The sequence below is a fragment of the Stenella coeruleoalba genome (assembly GCF_951394435.1).
Source record: "Stenella coeruleoalba genome assembly, chromosome: X".
Classification (NCBI taxonomy): domain Eukaryota; kingdom Metazoa; phylum Chordata; class Mammalia; order Artiodactyla; family Delphinidae; genus Stenella; species Stenella coeruleoalba.
In genome coordinates, this window is record NC_137152.1 from 16,916,001 (window position 1) to 16,936,782 (window position 20,782).

Here is a 20,782-nt window from a genome sequence, read left to right on the forward strand (position 1 = left end):
AGTAAAAAAAGAAAATACCCAGGAGTCATCTGAGACAAAACTTCAAATTGGACTGGAAAATATACAAAACATACAAAGTAGGAATTTTCTTGCATTATAATCTTCAAGCCAAGGGGAGACCTAAAGCACTCTCAAAAAACATGGGAGTCACCGATGTTCAACTTTCTCTTGGACCCCAAATCTTAAGGTAACTGTTAGCCCCAGTCCTCTCAAATATGGAGAGGAGGCATCAAGAGGGCATTAAGTGAAAAATTAGTATTTTATGTTGTTAGTGTCTAGCTGACAGCAGATTTCTACTTTGCCCTTATCTTTACCCCAAAACATCCAAAGATGGCTCCTCAGGGCTTCCCTGGTGACGCAGTGGTTGAGAGTCCGCCTGCCGATGCAGGGGACACAGGTTCATGCCCCGGTCTGGGAAGATCCCACATGCTGCGGAGCGGCTGGGCCCGTGAGCCATGGCCGCTGAGCCTGTGCATCCGGAGGCTGTGCTCTGCAACGGGAGAGGCCACAGCTGTGAGAGGCCCGCGTACCACAAAAAAAAAAAAAAGATGACTCCTCATATATACATTAATATATAATTGTTTTCTCTTTCTGACTTACTTCACTCTGTATGACATCCACTAGGTCCATCAACATCTCTGCAAATGGCACAATTTCGTTCCTTTTTATGGCTGAGTAATATTCCATTGTATATATGTGCCACATCTTCTTTATCCATGCCTCTGTCAATGGACATTTAGGTTGCTTCCATGTCCTGGCAATTGTAAATAGTGCTGCAATGAACATTGGGGTGCACGTATCCTTTGGAATTATGGTTTCCTCTGAGTATATGCCCAGGAGTGGGATTGCTGGGTCATAAGGTAGTTCATTTTTAGTTTAGTTTTTTTTTTTTTTTTTGCAGTACGCGGGCCTCTCACTCTTGTGGCCTCTCCCGTTGCAGAGCACAGGCTCCGGACGCGCAGGCTCAGCGACCATGGCTCACGGGCCCAGCCGCTCAGCAGCATGTGGGATCTTCCCGGACCGGGGCACGAACCCGTGTCCCCTGCATCGGCAGGTGGACTCTCAACCACCGCACCACCAGGGAAGCCCTATTTTTAGTTTTTTAAGGAACCTCCATATTGTTCTCCATAGTGGCTGTATAAAATAGGTAACTAATGAGAATCTACTGTATGGCACGGGGAGCTCTACTCAATGCTCTGTGGTGACCTAAATGGGAAAGAAATCGAAAAAGGAGGGGATATACGTATACATATAGCCGATTCACTTTGCTGTACAGCAGAAACTTACACAACACTGTAAAGCAACTATACTCAATATAAACTAAAAAAAAAAAAAGATGACTCTCGCCAGAGCTTATGGGGAATTCTGGTCCTCTGTGGAGGTGGTATTAACCTCTATACTGGAACAGTAATCTATACCAGATGTGATAGGCTGAATTGTCCACCTCCTTCCCCAAATTCATATATTAAAGTCCTAACCCCTAGTACCTTATTTGGAAGTAGGATCATTGCAGATGTAATTAGTTAAGATAAGGTCATACAGAGTAGAACAGGCCCCTAATTCAATATAACTGATGTCCTTATAAAAAGGAGGAATTTAGAGACACACACACCCAGGAAGAACACCCTGTGAGCGTGATGAGACTACACGGAGGGATGCCAGAGGTTGCCAGCACACTGCCAGAAGGTAGGAAAGGAGCATGGAACAGATTCTCCCACACAGCTCTCAGAAGGAACCAACCCTGCCAACACCTTGATCTCAGACTTCCAGCCTCCAGAACGGTAAGACAGTAAATTTCTGTTGTTTAAGCCACACAGTTTTGGGTATTTTGTTATGGCAACCCCAGGAATCTAACACACCAGATTAATCATTGAAGCTTCCAATATTTGAGTTCCCAAGCGCCAGCTCCTCCATACATTATCTTACGACCGCTAGCGAACTACCACTGCCACCATTTTCAGTTATCTTTAAGTTGCCTTCTGCCTCTGGCCCCTTCTTATGTATTTACTTCTTTCCACAGTTAGAAAAATCTGTGTTTACTAATTTCTAAGATGAGCTTGATGCAAAGCCATCTGTTAAATGAGAAAAATCCCTGTATATATGAGATAATCAACAAATATGGTTCCAATTAATGATTTTTAAATTACCGTTTAAATATTTACTTGGACTGTGCCCATATGATGTCAAAATAACCGATTTGCATGTGACTATTTCCGTCAAACAATTAGCTGTTTTGTCTATATAATGCCAAATCATGTGGTTGGTTGTTGTTCTATTACCATACGGACTGGACTGACCGGTGGGTTTTGGCATCATAAAGCGTAGCCTGGATTCCTTTAAGAGTACCAGGAGACTAAGCCAGAGACATAAAAAGGTCGTTCCTTTCTTTAAATTCCCAAGGACTATTAATAATGAAATATTACAGTGGAGGGAATCTTCACTAAGAAAGTATCACTTAATAACATTAGTTAGTCCTTCCTGTGGGATTCTGTCACCACTTAATTTCACCTTTATTGTTCTATAGGGGAGTTCATTACCATGACTTAGGTGATACTACTGCTTATGGGGACCAAAGTGTTATCACTTCAGGTAAGGCAAATTAAACAGAATGCCTACTGGACTGATAATAAATAGGGAGGTGCAGAAGTGGGGGAAGGGTCATGAATACATATGTTCTTATTGTTCTCTTTTTCCCATTCCTTAATTTTCCTCACCAGCCACTGGCCAGATTGACGGGGACTGGATGGATAAATGTAGGGTGGAACTGGAAGGAGTAAATTGGGGTGAGTAGTTTCAACTAGAGAAAGGGGATAAAGTGAATTTGACAAGCTTCCAAGTGGGTCCAAACCAGACCCACTATTGTACCTCAGGCACTACCCGCCTCTGGCTACCCTCAGAGCTATAAACGATAGCTGGCACATTATGTCTTTGTGGCCTTCCCACAGCTCTCTCTGAGTCTTTCATCTCCTTTTGGCCTCGCCCTCCTTTCTTTCCCATTCTGAGTGTAAACTGAGAGAGCATCCTAGTGGCCCCAACTGCCATCTTTGCTGTTCCATGGCTTAAAGAAATCCCCCCAAACTGGAGATTCTGTGGAAGGTTTGGGCATCCCTGGTAAGATGTGGACATCACAATCTGAAATTCAAAATCCCCAAACAATGAGCTTCCACATGTATCTAAGTAATACACTAGTCCAATCAAGTATATTTTCCAGACAATCTCATTATCCGAATTTTTATTAGGATATTACTGGGATTTTCAAGTAACATTTTGAGATGTAAAAAAAAATGTCTTTCATCACAAAGGGAGAATTTAAAAGACAGACAAGTCCAGGGGGTGGGGGGGTGGGATGAACTGGGAGACTGGGATTGATGTATATACACCGCTCGGTATAAAATAGATAACTGATGAGGACCTGCTATACAGCACTGGGAACTCTACTCGGTGCTCTGTGGTGACCGAAATGGGAAGGAAATCCAGAAAGGAGGGGACATGTGTATACTTATGGCTGGTTCACTTCGCTGTGCAGCAGGCGCCAGCACAACATGGTAAAGCAACCATCCCCCAATAAAAAATAAATAAATAAAAGACAGACAAATGCAGAAAGAGACTGCTGAAAGGTTTCGTGAACTACCATCTAATCATAAGCTGAGAAAAAACTAGCATAAATATGATTGAGAAAAACAAGCAAACAATCAAAAAACATTGCCCGTGCGAATGTAAAATGGTTCAGGCCCTTTGGAAAACCGTCAGTAGTTCCTCAAAATGTTAAGCATAAAGTTACCACATGACTCAGCTATTCCATTTCTAGGTATATAGCCATGAGAAATAAAAACACATATCCATACAAAAAACTTGTACACAAATGTTAATAGCAGCATAACTCATAATAGGACTAAAAATATTTCATTAAAATGGTCTAATATTTACAGCGCTCCCATATAGGTGACAGTGAAAGAATGAGTGTCTAATACTATAAAATGCTGGTGCCTGTTTTCTTCAATGTGATTGCTAATTGTGTAAATTAAAGCACCCACACGTGGCATATGCGTGTGTGTGTTTCCTAACAAAAACATAAGCTTCTGCCAAGGAATGGGGGCCTTATGTATAGGGTCTGGTTTTTGGTCACCTTCGGAGATGGGTTCTAGAGGGTCATCAGAGGGGAAATTCGCAGGGGTGCATTATAAAGATGAAGAGAATTGAGATAAACCAAAGAGGGAGGTTTCTGGGAAATCTCACCCATGAAGGCCATATATTTCATTTTCCTCCCACTGCCCCTGTCCCCACCACCTCCTCCTCATTTATCTCCTTTTCCTTCTCCCCAGTGAAGTTGTCTCATTTAAGCAACCGGCCTTAAGATATAACTCAGCTCCCTAGGGAGCAAGGACATTCATTAATCCACACGAATCACCATATTACAGACTTGACCTAATTGACTTTAGCCTCCACACTGGGGACTCCTCCAGGCTACTGACCTCTCTTGTCCAACTCTCATGTCCAAACCATTACATTCAATCCCCATTTGCTGTAGCTTAGAGCTTAACGCAGTCCATCTTTCCTCTTCCTCACCCTGACAAGAAGCTCTGTTCTCCAGTAGAATTGGTAACAATAAACTAATATCTCTAAGGTTGGCTATGGTTTAGCGTAGCTCTTTGCAATGAAACTGTGTCTTCAGAAACCATGAGGCAGTGCCTTAGCTCCATTCTGTAATCACCTCAGTCCTGTCAATTCTATCCCCCCAAAAAATGTATCAATCCTTCCCTTTCTCTCCATCCCACTGGCCTCCACCTTGCTTCAGGCCCTAATCTCTTCTTGTTCTAATTGTTATCGTGACCTCCTAACTGGCTTCTTTGCCTCTAGTCTTGCCCTCTCTTTATCCACGCTCCACACAGCCACTAGAGTAACTTTATAAAACATAAACCTGGCCATAAACTCCCCTGTTTAAAGCCTTGAAATGGCTCCCCGTCGCCTTCAAAATAAACACCCAGCTCTCTATCTAGGCTTATAAGTCCCTTTTTAACACGGCCCCTGTCTACTTTTCCAAGTTATTGTCTATCCATCTTGAACTGTCTGCAGCTACCAAAACAAGCTAAGCTCTCTATGGCCATCTTTATAATTTCAAACGTTATTCTCTCTGCCTGGAATATTCTTTCCCTCCATGATGGGTTGGCCAACTCCTTTTTTTTTTTTTAGACAAATTTACTGAGGTATAATTTATATACCACTAAATTCACTAGGCTTGACTAACTGCTAACCTTTGAGATGCCATTTGGATGTCATCTCCTGTTTTCAGATGGGCTCCCCCGAAGACAGATACTGAAACAAACATGTGGGCACAAACAGTTTATTTGGGAGGGGATTTCCAGAAAGCAGAGTGAGGGAGTGGAGAAGGGAGAGAGAGAAGAGAGAAAAGCCAATAAAAGGTGTGTTCGCAAACGGGCAACCGTGGGGTCAGCTCTGCTGTGGTGTCTTTGAGAGCCTGCGTGAAACACCTCTCTGAGTTGTCCTACAGAGAGGCAAAGAAATTTGGGTATTTCTTTCTTTTTCCTATCCCTCACTAACTGAGGGCCACTCCTAAGGTTGTTAGCTCTCTGGCACTTCCAGCCTGCCCCCCGTGGCCAGAGAATATCTCAGCCAGAGAGAAGCAGGAAGCCATCAGCATATACAGGAACTACCTCGAGTGAACTTCTAGAGCAGGCCAAGAGGCTATGGTTGGAGCACCAGACAGCACCTCTACACATACCCTTCACAGCCTTTCCAAACCCTACCTCTGCTTTTCAGATTGGATTAGAGGAACCTTCTCACTGGTCGCATAGCACCAATGTCCTTGCCACACTACACAATTTTGTTGTTTCACTTGGTGGCCCCAGTCCACTGCACTGTGGACACTTCAAAAGCAAGGTCTTCACACGTCTTCATTCTCCACATTTAGCAAGATGCCTCGGACTTATCAAGCCCAATAATGGGTATGGTCATTTCAAAGCACTTTACATTCATTATCATGTTTTATACCTGAAGATCTCCTTACCTGGGAGATAGCATCATCATCTTTATCATTCTGATTTTTATGAAGAGAAATCTGAAATACGGTGATGAGACAGAGCTAGATGGAAGGCCATATTTGCTGATGGCTAGGCCAGTAGCCAAACTACTTCAGTTTTTGCTGCTAGGCGGACCACAGGAGGTAATGGCATTCACCTGAGGCTAAACCTTTCAACTCATGGAAGAAAAGGCTTTTCCACAACTAGAATAATCCCCTTTACAATATTCAGAAGACGCCTGAAGGTGGAAGCAAAGCAGCCCCAGAAATGCCAAGTCTTGTGCTTTTTCTGAAAAAGGATTCTTTGATTTTTTTTTTCCTTCTCTCACTTAGACCCTCCTAGGAGCTGCCTCCGATGTAACTTTTCTAAAATTCTAATATTTGTGAACATGTAAATCAGATTTTACTATTAATTAATTCACCAACGTAACGCCATTCACTAGAAGGAAGTTATCAGCCATGGGGAACAGAATGCCTTGTAGCTCTGTCATTTTTAAAAGTCAAAGCAAGAAGTACACAGTTCTAATAACAGAAGAGATGAAGCGCTTTGTTCTTAGGTTATGCTCTGGAGTACAATTTTTAAAGGAATTAAATATATAAACATCAAAGAAAGACTGCCCCGAAGCTAAGAATTGTATCAGGAAACCCCCTGCTTTCTTATGTCCCCTATGCTCATACGTAAGACAACGGATCTGGTGATTATAATGGTCTCTGTTCACTTTACACGGTAAGTAAAGGAAGAGAATTAAAGAATCTTTCCTTTGCAGTATAATGACTACTGGTGAACCACTAAAAAATGGAAGAATTTCAACAGGCATAAGGTCAGAGTCTATTTGGTTGCTTTTTCTGCTATGTATTTTGGAACCACTTGACAGTTTTCCATTTTAACATTTTGAGGGATTTTTCTTGGTAGAATCCAGACAAGGACTGCAGAAATTTTGCCATCTGCAAAAAGAGTGGGTTGGATTAGATCAACAAACACTTTGGGTTCCATAACAATATTTTTGTTGGTCCACAGAACTCCTCTAAGGAATACCAACATCAGAAATGAATACAAACACTGAAAACCTGATTGACGGATAGGCCATTGATACTGACACTTTACAACACTATTAAATGAATAGTAAATACAGAAACAGCATGAAATTGTTTATAATGTTCATAGCACATTATATTAGCTGATTATGATGTTTTTTACACTTCATGATATTCAATCAAGGCATTTTAGAAAAGGAATCAGGTAATTTTCTGCTTAAAAGAATGATTGAACAGGAAAACATGGATTTTGATATCAGATAGGCCTGGATTCTATTTATACTTCCATTACAGTGTAACCCTGAACAAGACAGTTAATCTCTTTAATCCTCAATTTCCTCTCTTTAAAATGGGTTTGACAATACTTACAGCCCACAGAGTGATTTTGCAAATTACATGGACTAAGATACGGGAAAGTGCCTAAGGCTAAACTTAGCACATAAAACACAGGAGAATATTCTTTTCCTCATTTTCTATCATTCCTGTGAGTTTTCAGCACAATCGCTCCTAAAATTCAAGAGATTGTAGTTTAGAATTTGTTCTAACATTTTCCTTTAAATGTCCCCCCTCAATACAAACACACCACAAATGCATCAAATTATTGGGCACAATTTTAAATATGATCATATTGGATTTAATGGTCTACCAGTTTAAACTTATTTCCATTTTAAATGACCTGGCTTAGAAAAAAATGATCAACTCCCTGATTATATTAGTTTAAAGAAACTCTTTAGCTCTAAAATTTCCCTAAAACCAATTTAGAAGTGATAGAGGCTGGAAAGGGGAGGAGTCACTAGGTTGTAATGGATCTGTCCCTGGTGCTGAAAGTGAATAAAGTACCTAAACTCTCCTCATTTAGATGCAGTGGAAGGAAAGCCAGCTTCACTTAATGAAAAACCTGAGTTGCACTTAGATTTCAAGAAAGTGGCATTACTCAGGAATTCCCAGAATGAGGAGCGGTCATCTTTGACCAAGCTCAAAACTTTAGGACCATCCCAAGGGAAGAGAGAAGGGGGCCTCTATCAGCCCAGCCCAGTGGTCAAAAGCCTATCAAAAACTGATACATAATATTTACATCTCATTAACGTGTAGATATCTATAACGTTAGATAACAAAGAAGCTCAGAACAGCAAGATGCTAGCTCAAGGCTAAAGGTATTCTAAGGCTGGAAACCAACCAGATATCATCTATGCCTTTTTTGTTGCCTCTCCTCTAACCCTTAACTCTGGTTCCTATTTTAATTCTCAGTATATTTATCCAACCCTATTAGACTAAAAATTTCTTGAGAGCAGGGAATCCCTCACTCAATTTCTCCCAGTTGTTGACCTCAGTAGAAACTTGCTCACTGAAAGAATTCAAATAAAATTGTTCAATCAAGTTAAATTAATCAATGTTGTTTTGGCAGTCAGAGAAAGCTTATTAGATATATGAGCTAGGATTTTAAGAGAACCTTGAAGGACGGAAGGATTTTGAAAGATGGAGAAAGGGCAAGGCCACGCTTTCTGCTTTTGAGGAGAAAAAAAAGCAAGCAACAATTTGGACCTGGCCGTCTCAACCTACGGGTGGCATGGTGAGCCCAGACACCCAAATAGCGTCTTTCAAAATGTTTCTCCCTGAATCGATGCATGAAATATCCCTCTCTTAGCCCTGGAGTCCTATGTTTGTTCAAGAAAATTATTTTGCATGACTTTTTTCCCTATGTCATGATTGATCATTTTGCTACAAGACTCATGATGATATTGAGAGCCTACTGAGTTGGCAGAATATCCTGAAAGACTCAGATATCCAATCAGCACACTTTTCAGAGGGGATCATCTACACACAGCAGCGTGCCTCTTTATCTTAAGCAACCTATTAGGACTTGCCACACACGTGTCCTCTCTTCAACTGCAAGTTTAAACTATCTTCAGAAGTCTCCCTTTGCGTAAACTTTCTGTGAATACAGTGTTGCTCTGCATAAAACGGTTTTTTGGTCAAAATAGGGCTGAGTCCCAGGAGATATTTTACGGAGGCATCCCCGCAAAAAACACTGATGTTTGCCAGGGGACCCTCCTCACTCTGAAAGGAAAATGCTTGTTACACTTTCTCCTTCCCTGCATCTGTTTCCATTCTCCAAGAAATCTTACCTAGATGGCATCTTCTAGGATGGCAGAAGCACCCACCACTTAAGAAATCTATCAGGCTTATTGAGATCAGGATAGTATAAAGTGACGATAAACACACTATGCTACGTACCACCCTAAATTGCAGCCACCCAACTTTCCTATGCATGATCCTGCTGTACATGAAACCACGTACAATGATTTCATGGTTGACATAGAACAGTTTAGATTTAAGATATATGAATGAAAATAGTTTGTTGTTTCTGAGGCAGAAAATGGTGGTGTGATTATTGAAAGCTAAGGTTTGACATACTTGCGAGACCAGAGAATACCCTTGTTTCTAACCTTTTCAAACCAAATAAGCTTTTCCTTTGGGTCCACCCTCCTTCCACACCATGATCGATCCCTCTGGCATCTCTGAGCAATACTGAGCCAAGAGACGGACTCCAAATGTAACAGATGATAGAAATCCCCTGCCCCCAAGCAGGAATACTTCATTTATTTGACCAAGGAGTGTAATCCCTGTGAAGGAATGCCCTTGTCCCTTCCAACTGAACAATAATCAGAAAGACATCGGTTAGGTAGGAGCTGTCCACTTAAAATGTAGTGATGGATATTTGACCCTAAGAAAATAGAGATGCAGTCAGACATTTACCTACAGGCTGTTCATCTCACTGCTATTTACAAAAGTAAAAATTTTAAAAACCTAAATGTCCAGCAATATGGTACAAGTTGAAGTTTCAGCCATATGATAGAATTCTACGCAGCCATTAAAATGTCTTATAGCAATATTAATTGACTATGAGAAAATGTTCATAATCTATTTAATGGGAAAAATGTTTATCAAAGAGAATGTTTATTATAACCCTCTATTTTAGAAAAAGGCAGTGTATAAACATTGTACACGCACTACCAAAGCCCTCCTGCCAAAGCCCACCAGGAACATGCCAATAATCGAACAAGTTGGCTTTATTTTTCATTGCAGCCAGGGAGAACACGCACCGTGGAGAACTGAGGGGCGTCTCAATAAGAAGGTGTTAGAGAAGACTTATCATAGGATTTGGGCTCGTGTTAATGATTTGGGGTAAGGTTTAAAGCAGTGGGGCTTGCTCTGGTTTGGATGCTCTCGGGAAGCAGGCATAGTTTTATGATTGTGTCTTACTAAATCTTCACCTGGAGGGAGAGAGACTAGAGCAAGGCTAAAGCTGTCATTTGTTTTTCAACACACCACAATAGTCACTCATATTAGCCAGGGGAGGAACATGTTTGGTCATTTTTGTGGTTTGGACAAGGTTCCTGTTTTGTCTGTGTTCAGACATGATTATGGAGTGTTCCTAATTTTGTCTGGATCCATCCCAGTTACAGAGTGACCTTATCTGCCATTAGTGTTTCGGGAATGGTTTTTGCTCAACAGGAGAACACCAAAGCTTCGTTGTGAGCAGGTCCTAGCAACCCCAAGTCCCAGCAGATTATACCAGGCCAGCTTCTGCATGGCAGGGACTGGCAGGGACTGACTTTCTTTTTCACACACACACACACACATATTCAGTCAGAGAGAACTAGGATTGTAACAAATATCATTTACTGTTTGTGATATTCCAGGCACCGTCTTAAGTGCCCTACATTTTTAACCTATTTAACCTTCACGGCAACTCTATGTAGTAAGTACAATCGATATTCCCATTTTCCAGAAGAGAAAAGTATGGCATAAAGAGGTTAAGTTACTTACCCAACAAAAGTAGTAGAGCAAGGATTTAACTTAGTGGCTATAGACCAATAGCCTTAACCTCTACATTATGTTGTCTATGTGTACAATAAATCATTAATAGAGGTTACCTTTGAAAGGTGGTGAAAGTACAGGAATACAGGTGTCTTTCTCTTCCTTTTTCTTGTTCTTATTTTCTAAATTTTCTACAAGTAATATGTATTAATTTTTAACCAGAAAAAGGAATAATTTACAAATGTACTCATGGAAGCTCTGTACCCAAGCCAAGGTCATCGTCCTAATGCAAACCCAAGTCTTTGGTGGTGGCAATGCTCCCCTGAATGTCTGAATCAAAAGAGAAGACAAATCAAATCGGGAGGAGGCAACGCCCTCCCTGCGCGCGCGCTCTCTTTCTCTTAACTCCAACTCAATTTAGACAATTTCCGCATTAAAAAGTGGCAGGAAGACCCACTCTCAGGCCGGTCCGTGTGTCTGAATTAAAGCCGGTAGGGTATGTTCCCCCCAGTATACCGAAGAACAATTAGGAACCGAGTTGGGAGGACTAGAAGCAAATGCCTCGGTCTCCAAGGTAAGGCCCTTTCCTCGTGGGAGAAAACACCCCCACCGGCCCGGTGAGCAACGCTGCGTTTGTCCCGCTCTAGGACTCAGCCCAGGCACTGAGAGCGGGGATGCCAGCTCTTCAGCCCGCGTGAAGGCTTATAGTAAAAGGCCGAAAATTCTAGGGACGGGAGGGAACCATCTGGAGGGACAAAGACTTCAGAATGCAAAGAGCTTTGCCGAAATGTTAAAGGCTCCCCAGCAGACCTGTCGGCTGGTTTCCCTTCTCTTACTTCTGGCGCTGCGCTGGCACCAGAGCAACAGGCAACATCTTTGTTTGCTCCCCGCGCAGAAACCGACTTTAGGCCTCCTGAGAGGTGCCCACCCACCAGCTGCCGCCGGCTCGGCCGCAGAGACCGGTGCTCGCAGTAATTCCCACTGCCACCGTACCCCCCTCCCTCCGCCGGCCCTTTCCTTCTTTCCGAGTGCCCCGGCCGAGAGCCAGGCGAGGCATCCACCCTGCCATTTAGCACCTCGGCTGCGCAGTGGTGGGTGGTTTCCCAAAGCGTGTGCCCTCGCAGCCGCTCGCGCTCGAGTCGCCGCTAGCAGGGGCACAAGTCAATGAGGCTTTTCCCTCCGCGATCATCGTGAATCAGCAAAGCGCTGCAGAGCAGCGGCGTCTCCGCGAGCAGAAATTAAGATGACGGGGGAAGGGCACAAGTGGAGTGTTGCAGGGGAATTTCGAGCCCCTCCCGGGAACGGCAGTTCTGAGGGGGTGGGGGGGGGAGCGCTGTCGGCTGGAAGCTGCTGGTGAACCAGAGGGAGCCTTTGGAAACAGAGAGCGGTGTGGGGAACAGCGAGGTGGAGCTCAGAAAGTGGACGAGAGTACGGCTGGGCAGAAGGACCTAGGGAGCGCAGGCAGAGCTGAGCGGGTGCGCCCCCGGGGTGGGCAGCGCAGCAGTTGCAGGTGTTGCTGAGCGAATATAGGACGGAGGGTCTGGTGTGGGGAAAGGGAGAAGAGGAACCAAGAAAGGAGGATTTCCTGGCCCACGACTTCCTGTTTCTGACGTGCAAGTTCCCAAGTTCAGTTTGAGAAGTGGAGGGCCGCTTGGCATTGGGGAATCTGGGCTGGGAACGTTAGGGAAATACCCCCCTTAGTCGCGGTCTCCCATCCATCTCCCTCTCCCTCTCCTCCTCCTCTCTTCCTCTCCCTATCCCGTCTTCCTTCAGCTTTGATTAATATGCATGCCCATGCTCAGTAGTGCGGGCCACACTCCAGGGACCGCGCCTCCAGTCACCGCCGCCTCTCGCTTGACCCTTGGCACTAAAAAGCTAAGCAGGAGCGACCGGAGGCGTGGGATGGGAAGGCCGAGCGCTCAAAGCGCGAAGCCTGGGGACCCCTCTCCGCGCCCCGGTCCCCACCCCCCTGGCCGGACCGAGCGCCCCAGCGGCCCAGACTCCGAGATCCCGCTTCGGTCTGCGTTGCAACGGATGGACCCCGGGGATTGGAGCGCGCAACGAACCGCGCTAAATTGTACCTGTGCGTGGCCGTTCCCGCCGCCGCCGCAGGTCTATCCCGGGCCCGAAGTCGGCGCCCGCCTTCTCGGGGAATTCTCTGGAGGGGGTGTGCGAGGGGAGCCACAGTGGCTGCCTTCTAGCTCACGGCTGGCGCGCACAAGCACACGCCCAACTTTGCCGAGCCGTCGGCGCCCCCCGGGTTCCCCCGCGCCCCCTGCGGCTCGGCACTCTCGGAGACCACATCTCTCCAGGTCTGAGATAAGGTGTCCCCCGCTCCTACACTCGCCCATTTGAGGAGGAGAGGGCGGAGTGGAGGAGAGAAGGAGAGTAACGCTACAGACTCCCTAACCAGCTGTTCACAAACACTCTATGCCCGCAGGGGCGCCCGCTCCAGCCCCGCCGCACCAGGTCCCCCAGACCCGCCAGTGACGACAGAGAGAGGAGGAGGAGGAGGAGGAAGAGGAGGAGGAGGAGGAGGAGGAGGAGGAGGAGGCGGCGGCGGCGGCAGTGCGGAGAGGCGGGAGTCCGGGAGCAACAGAGCCCTGGCGACCGGCGACTCCACCGACTGACCATCATTATCAGCACTTTTATTACCGGGGGACGGTGTGGGGAGGTTGAGGGGCGCGCGGCAGAACTGTCCAACCCACTCTGGAGTGCCCCTAATTGAGAGCGAGAAGACTCTCCAGAGGCGCCTTTGGAGTGGACGTGCCCCAGACGCACAACCGGACTCTGTGGTCCCGCGGAAGCTGCAATGTTGGGGATATTTTAAATGGCTCTTACTTGAGAGGAGGCGTGATTTCCACGTTCGAGCGTCTTCGCTCCCCACCCCCTCTCCGCACCAGCCAGTGCGCGCCACCACCTGAGCCTGGCGAGAGAGCCTGGGCGCACGCAGTCTTCAGCCTCTTCCTTTCCGCCTCTGGGGGGATTCGGCTCTGAGCGGGTCCGCCCGACGCCCCCCGGGAAAACTCTTTACTTTTTGTTTGGAAAATCGGGGCCATTTCTTTATTCATCTCTGGGTCTCCCCGGAGGAGGACAGGGGAGGGGAGGGCGTGCGCGGCGGGCCGGGCCGGGGGAGGGGAGTGCGGGGAGGGGAGGGGACTGGGTGTAGCCTGGAATTCTCCGTCCTCGTGCTCCTAGGCTGGCGCGCAGAAGCTCCCCGCGATAGCGCCGCCGCCACTCCCCGCGCCACCCCGTCGTTGGCCTCGGGGGTCGGGTGAGTGGGGTCATGACGCGCCGCGGGGGCTGCCCCGGGCACCTCCGGCGCTGAGCCGGGACGCTGCCCCGCCGCTCCGAGCCCCTCTGGCGGGGAGGCGGCGGGGGGTGGGGAGGGCGCACGGGGTAGGGCGGGGTGGGGGCGGCGCGGAGGCCGCCAAGCTGGGGGGCTCTCAGGGCCGGCGCGGCCGCGGGCAGGAGGGCGTGTCTCCGGCCCGAGGGGACCCTCCCGAAGCGCGGCGCGGGACTCCCCGATGGTGGTGCCGCGGCTCCGGGAGAGCACCGGGTCTCGCCTCCGCCGCCGCCGCCGCCGTCGCCGCCGCCGCGGGCGCCGCCACCGCCGCCGCCGCCGCCGCCGCCGCCCGAGCCCGCGCCGAGCGTGCGCCTCGCCCTCCTCCCGCGCCCGCTCTGCTCTAGGATGCTGCGGCAGGTTCTGCACAGGGGCTTGAGGACGTGTTTCTCCCGGCTCGGCCACTTCATTGCCAGTCACCCTGTCTTCTTCGCCTCGGCGCCGGTGCTCATCTCCATCCTGCTCGGCGCCAGCTTCAGCCGCTACCAGGTCGAGGAGAGCGTGGAGCACCTGCTGGCGCCCCAGCACAGCCTCGCCAAGATCGAGCGCAACCTCGTCAACAGCCTCTTCCCGGTCAACCGCTCCAAGCACCGGCTCTACTCGGACCTGCAGACCCCTGGGCGCTACGGCCGGGTCATCGTCACCTCCTTCCAGAAAGCCAACATGCTGGACCAGCATCACACCGACCTGATCTTAAAGGTGAGAGGGGGGCGGGCACGGGCAGCCTCTGCGGGCGCCGCTGCCGCGGTTGGGCTGGCTGAGCGCGGGGGTCCGGGCTGAGAGCGCCTCCTCTCCCATCCCAGGCGACTGCCGCAGGGGCTCTGCTGCACCGCGCGCCCCTCGAAGGCCGCCCGGAGCCTCCCAGCCTCCCGGGCGCGGAGCGTCCGGGTCCGGGCCCGGCCCTGCCCTGGCCGCCGTCGCCGCCACGCCGGCAGCCGCTGCAACAGTTGGGGCGGCGGCGGCTACGGTGCTGTGGTCGGTGCGCTTGTTTTGGTTGCAGTGGTCTTGGGGGCGGGGAGGCTTTGGGGTAACTGGGCCAGAAGGAACCGAACTAGAGAAGACATTCTAGAAAGTCCTGCTACTTGAAAACAAAATACCATCTTGGGGGGATTCAGAGACCCCTCTCCCCTGTCCTCATTTCTTCTCCCTTCCTCTGACCCCGGAGTGTTTTGGAAAAGGCTGCTCGGAGGGGCTGTGAACGGGATGGTAAAGAAAATGCCTCCCATCCACCAGAAAGAAGTGTGGTCCTGGAGAGAGGACAGGGGCTGCCCTGCTGCCCTCTTCCCCGGGCGAGGTAGCCATCTCTGACTTCTAGGGTGAGAGAGAACGTTTGTAATTCGCAGTTGTTTCATCTTTCACAGTAGCTCCTCTCCTTTGAAATGCAAAAAGTTCTTTGGGAAATGAGGGATTCGACTGATGCACTTTCATTTGGGTGTATTTGGGCGTGAGGGTGAGGGGCAGAGCCAGAAGGGTGAGGACAGAAGCCAGGCTGTGTGGCCCTGAGAAGAGCACAGGAAACCGAGCAGCTGGTTACAGGGTGACACTCAAAGAAACAGGGTGTGCTGTCAGCCTGAGGTGGGAATTTGATGTAAAAAGTGAGGTTAATGGTGATAACTTTGAGGAAGTTCCTAAGAAAAGCAGAGGAGTGAGGACTAGAGTTGGAAAAGTGGAGACCTTGGGAGAGAAAAGCAGAAATAGGTGAGAATGTTCCATCCAAGCCCTGGTGGGGATTCTGGGTCTTGTTTACTTAAGGTACTCCTCTGGGGAGGGCAGACAGGAGCCAGTCCCAGCTGGAGCCCTGGGGCGGAGGGATGGAAGGTGCTGGTTTTGTGTGGGTCTCTGGTCCAGATCCAGGATTGGAGGCTGGTTAGATTTCTAGTCTACTTATCCCACCGGGAGTCAGCCAGTGAACCTGGGGGACTCTTTCCTTCTCTTTTACTCTACAGGTAACCCCCTAGAGACAAGCGAATTTTCCCCCCGTATTTGTTGACATGTTATCAATCAGCAATTAGTAATGAGGGGAATCTGACTAGAGACTCAGTGGAATTAGGACCTTCCCACATTGGGTGGCTCGTGGTATTTTTAATGGCACACACGTCATCACACATACTCACCACAGAACCTCAGTAACATTAATCCCGAGTTGTCTTCTTTTTTCATGATTATGCTTCCAACATCGAAGTGGGTTTTTATTCCCCCGATACTTTAGTTACCGTATTTTGACACACAGATAAATACTGCTCCAAATGCTTTCCCAAGAAAACATGTAGTAGTTTCATCATAGGCTTAAGGAAACTATAATTTAGCCAGTCCTGACATTTAGAAAGCTGCCCCGTCTTTTGATAGATGATCTACTAAATGATGTTTCTCTTTTTTTGTTTTTTGAGGTGATGTTTCCACTGGCTGGTTTTTGGGGGGTTTTTTTCCCCGCTAACCGTCACGCCACTCTGACGGGCAGTCACCAGTTCTGTTCACTCTCAAGGTTAATGAGACATCAACAGGCACATCAGATGTCTTTTCAACTGGACTGTTTCTCTCCTATTTGATTTTGATCTGTTCAGGACAGAAAACCGTATTAGAAGAGAAAGTTGGGACTGGAGAGCCAGGGAGGCTGGCTTTGCCTTCATATCTAAAGGGCAACTTTAAAGGACGGTGGTCTTGTGAGTGAATTGTTTTAAGAAATGGGATGTTTTTTCGTGTTCTAGGTTTCTGGGGAAGATCAAAACCAAGTGGCATAGTGGTCAGAACTCACTTCTAGCTGATGGGTCTCTGGTGAAAATGAATTCACAGAGCTTATGAAAACCCAGACTCATGAAACTGAGGGAACTGCCTTCAATTTTATATATCCATCTTTTTCTTCTTATATCCAACGCCTATATTTGGTAGGTATGGAGCTGGGGGACAGAAAAATGGACCCTCGGTAGTCATGGTACTGTAAAGTGTGGGAACAAGCACTTACTTTTTTCCTCTTTTTTTCTATTAGAGACATGAAACATTTGTCCTTTACACAAGATGTTAGGAGTGAAAGAGTCACTGTTTCTGCCCTTGCTGGTGTTATTCTGATACTTTGTTGTTGGCATCAGGGGTAGCACTGACAGTTAACATTGTACACAACACCAGCCAGCCCCTGCCTGTTTTATAACAGCGCACTGGAAGTAAAGTGGACAAAGCATAACCAGGGTTTGAGGCTTTGTCGTGCCCCACGACAAAAGTGAAGGAAGTTAACTTGCAGGGCTGTGTCACTCACTCCTGGTGCTCTGGGGTTGTACCCACTCAATGAAGGCGATCCTTCTTGCAATATTAGTCCAGCTACTTTCTGATCAAAAATAGACTGGGAAGGGATGATGACAAAAAATGAAAATCCAGGTTGTTTTTTTCAAAAACATAATTGAGAGTATCACAGAAAAAACTAATCCACCCTTGACAGCCCCAGCTGATCTGCTTTGGAGGAGCTGTCTCAAATTCATGCGAGCGGCATGACTGCCATGCTCTGACCTCTGCAGCGTTAGAATCTGACCACAAACTATGAGACGGGTGACTCTCCCTAGCAATGGTTTCCTCTGAAGCCTACAGGGCAAAGATGTAATTTTGGGTGAAAGTAGGTGGGGCCTGATGGTACTGGCAAAGGATCAACCATTAATTTCTGAACCCCTTTAAATACATGTTGATCTTCAAAAGTCTTCATTTCACTAGAATATTAAATTTAACTGATTACTGTATTTTAACAAAAATCCATGCTGTTCATCTCAGAGCAAATTTCAGAGTAGTGCCTCCCGAGCTTTTATGGATATGTCTCTTCCTGATCACCTAAAGTGACGTGTAAGCAGGTCTTAGTTGATAACCGATCTGGCTGTGACCAAGTCAATACCTGATTTGTTCCATCTGTGTAAAGAACCAATTTAGCCCATTCCTTATAATAACGATATCACCTTTATAACAGCTTATAAGTTATAAGCATATAGTATGTTTAAATACATCAAACACCTAAGGGTAGGCAGGAGAAACGGTGTGATTCCATTTTACCGATGAGAAAACTGCGCCTTAGAAATTAACCGAATTATCTATGGAAAAAAAGACAAGGACAGAACCAGGACTGTGACCCAGGGTTTTGACTCCCCGCCCAGTGCTCTTTTCAGTATCATTTACTGCCTCCCATATGATAAACTACTTGAATGATTTTAAATGTACATTTCTGGTATCCAAATGAGGCATATTCAACCAAAGTCTCATCCCCACCGTATACCGTTGTTCTAACAGTGGCAGTTGGATCATAAGGACATTCTCTCGACTGATGCTGCGTAATGTCAATGGAAATCCACTTACACAAACTCTACGTGCCCAAAGTAAAGCATAAGATACTTGCAATTAGCAATATACAAAGACAGAAAGATAGACTATTTTACCGGAAAAAAACCTCTGGATGATTGAATGCAGCGATTTCCTGTTTCAGTGCTGTTCACTGGCCAGGTCCAGGTGAATTCAACTCCAATGCCTCACTCACACAGTCCCTGGCACATAGTAGGCCTTCAGTAAATATCTGTCCAAGGGACGTGCCCTAGTTTGCTCAGACATTTACGTGACGGGCAAAGACAATTCCACAGAAACTACTCTGAAATGTATTTTCACAATGACATTTTTATGTGTACAACTTTATAGGCAGATTCTAAGGCTTCTCTTTATCCAAGATACCGTTCTCCCTTTCTCTTTTTCCAAGATCACCTCTGTAGTCATATCAAAACACTTTTCAGTTTTGCAGTTGCATAGGGGCGTCCCCTTTGCATAACGTCCTCTTTTTCGGGGGGACCTCATAGGCTGTTTTATTCCAAACCAAGGGAAGGACACATACTCACTATGCAGACATTCTTCCTTTTACTGGGGAATCTCATTTTGTTCAAATATTCAGTTTCTACTTTATTTAAACTTTTCATGTTTAATTATATTAAGGAGAATTAAGTTGCAAAATGAGATTGATAGAATTTAACTTGGAATTATTTAATTCAAGCTTTCCACGAAGGGCAGCACAACAGCTAGCTCCGGGTCACAAAGACCTGATAGTTGTATCAAGATCCCAATTTTTCCAAATACCGTCTCAGCACTTTCAGTCATTATAGGAATCGCCATTACGTCTTTCTCTACAGTCTAAGGATCAGCAAATTCCAGCCTACTTTTGAGCGTAGGAGTTTTTACATTTTTTAAAGATTGTAACAAAACAAAACAAAAACAAGGAAGAATATGAGACAGAGATGGTCTAAGACTCTCAAAGCCTAAAATATTTACTCTTTGGTCCTTTACATAAAGAAGTTCCTATACTGTATTCCAAAACCCCCTTACCGGAGCAATTTCAGGAAGTTAGTGCTGTTAAGTAATCTCTAAGGCAGTGGTTCTCGATCAGGGGCGACTGTGCCCTGCAGGGGACATTCGGCAATGGTTGGAGACATTTTAGCTCATCACAACCAGGGGTGAGTTGCTACTGGCATCTAGTGGGTGGAGGTCATGGATGCTCTTAAACATCCTCTGTGTGCAGGAGAGCCCCATCCAGCAAAGAATTATCTGGGCCCAAATACTGCTTGAAAGGGTTCATGTGCGTATTTCTTTTTGTTCTGCTAGGATTTTTTCATCTGCATTGATTATGTAAAATGAGAAATTGCCAAAGAGAAGTTCACATCCAAAAATCTTATAGAAGTTTGCCTGGGGACAAATACTACAACCTGTGAGGAGATGCTCGCTTGGGCAATTGGCCAAAGACCAGATTTTCCAATGTAACCTTCCCCAAGATGCACTTATCTTGCTCTCCTAGAGCTCTGTCCTTTATGGTCTAAATCCCAATGTAGAGGAACCCAGGAAACTGAATACGGTCTAACTGCTTGAATGATAAAGCTGCTGAATTGCTGCTGGCCTTGGGACTTGTCGGAGCGCCCACTGCTGGCAGGCCTGACCCTCAGTCTGTAGCAGCCACCCACCAGGCCGTACTTCTCCTGACAGTATGTAAGACCCCACTGTGAACAGTGACCTGCCGAGGAGACAGGAGGCCGTGCTCTGTTGCCTAGTCCAGCTGCTTTGCCTTTCTGAACATAAAATGACAAACGAAGAGCTTGCATCCAAAGGACAGGGGATCAAAGACCCTTGGGTTTGGAAGGCACCTTAAAGGTCATCTCCGCAGACACCGGAATGTGCTCTTCGCATCTCAGGGTGCTTTGTCTGGTGACAGGTGCTATGATGCCTTGGGCAGTCCCGTCACTTCGATGAGTTATCCAGGTGGCATGTACTCTTAGAAAAGATTGAGGCCAGGCCTGAAAGGGCAGCATTCGTGCATCTGCTGGACCAGCCAGTTGCCTTTTGCACTTTATTTTTACACTAGGAGCAAAGTAAGGAGAGGGTGAGATCTCGTTTCATTCTCCTTGCATTTCATGGAAGGTGCATCCGAATAATCCAAGTTCAATATCATTCTAGGTTTGTCTGACTTCTAAGCGCGTGTCATTTGTGTGACTAGTATCCTCCAATGCCCACTCTGTTTGTCTCATTTAGATTTGGGGAGCAATCTTTGA

The 20,782-nt window shown here is 46.7% G+C and overlaps 1 protein-coding gene and 1 long non-coding RNA gene across 2 annotated transcripts in view; one reads left to right on the forward strand and one right to left on the reverse strand.

The window, feature by feature from the left end:
• Positions 1-403: 403 nt before the first annotated feature.
• LOC307180336 overlaps positions 404-20,782 on the reverse strand; it is a 253,751-nt gene continuing 233,372 nt past the window's right edge. The window contains exon 8 of the long non-coding RNA XR_013825722.1: positions 404-490. This is a non-coding gene — a long non-coding RNA (uncharacterized lncRNA). The remainder of the gene's footprint in view (positions 491-20,782) is intronic.
• The window catches only part of PTCHD1 (patched domain containing 1), a gene marked incomplete at its 5' end in the record, with an annotated part of 51,077 nt that continues 44,880 nt past the window's right edge, over positions 14,586-20,782 (forward strand). Inside the window, one exon of the mRNA XM_079910260.1 lies at positions 14,586-14,936. Coding sequence (XP_079766386.1) covers positions 14,586-14,936 — 351 coding nt within the window. The remainder of the gene's footprint in view (positions 14,937-20,782) is intronic.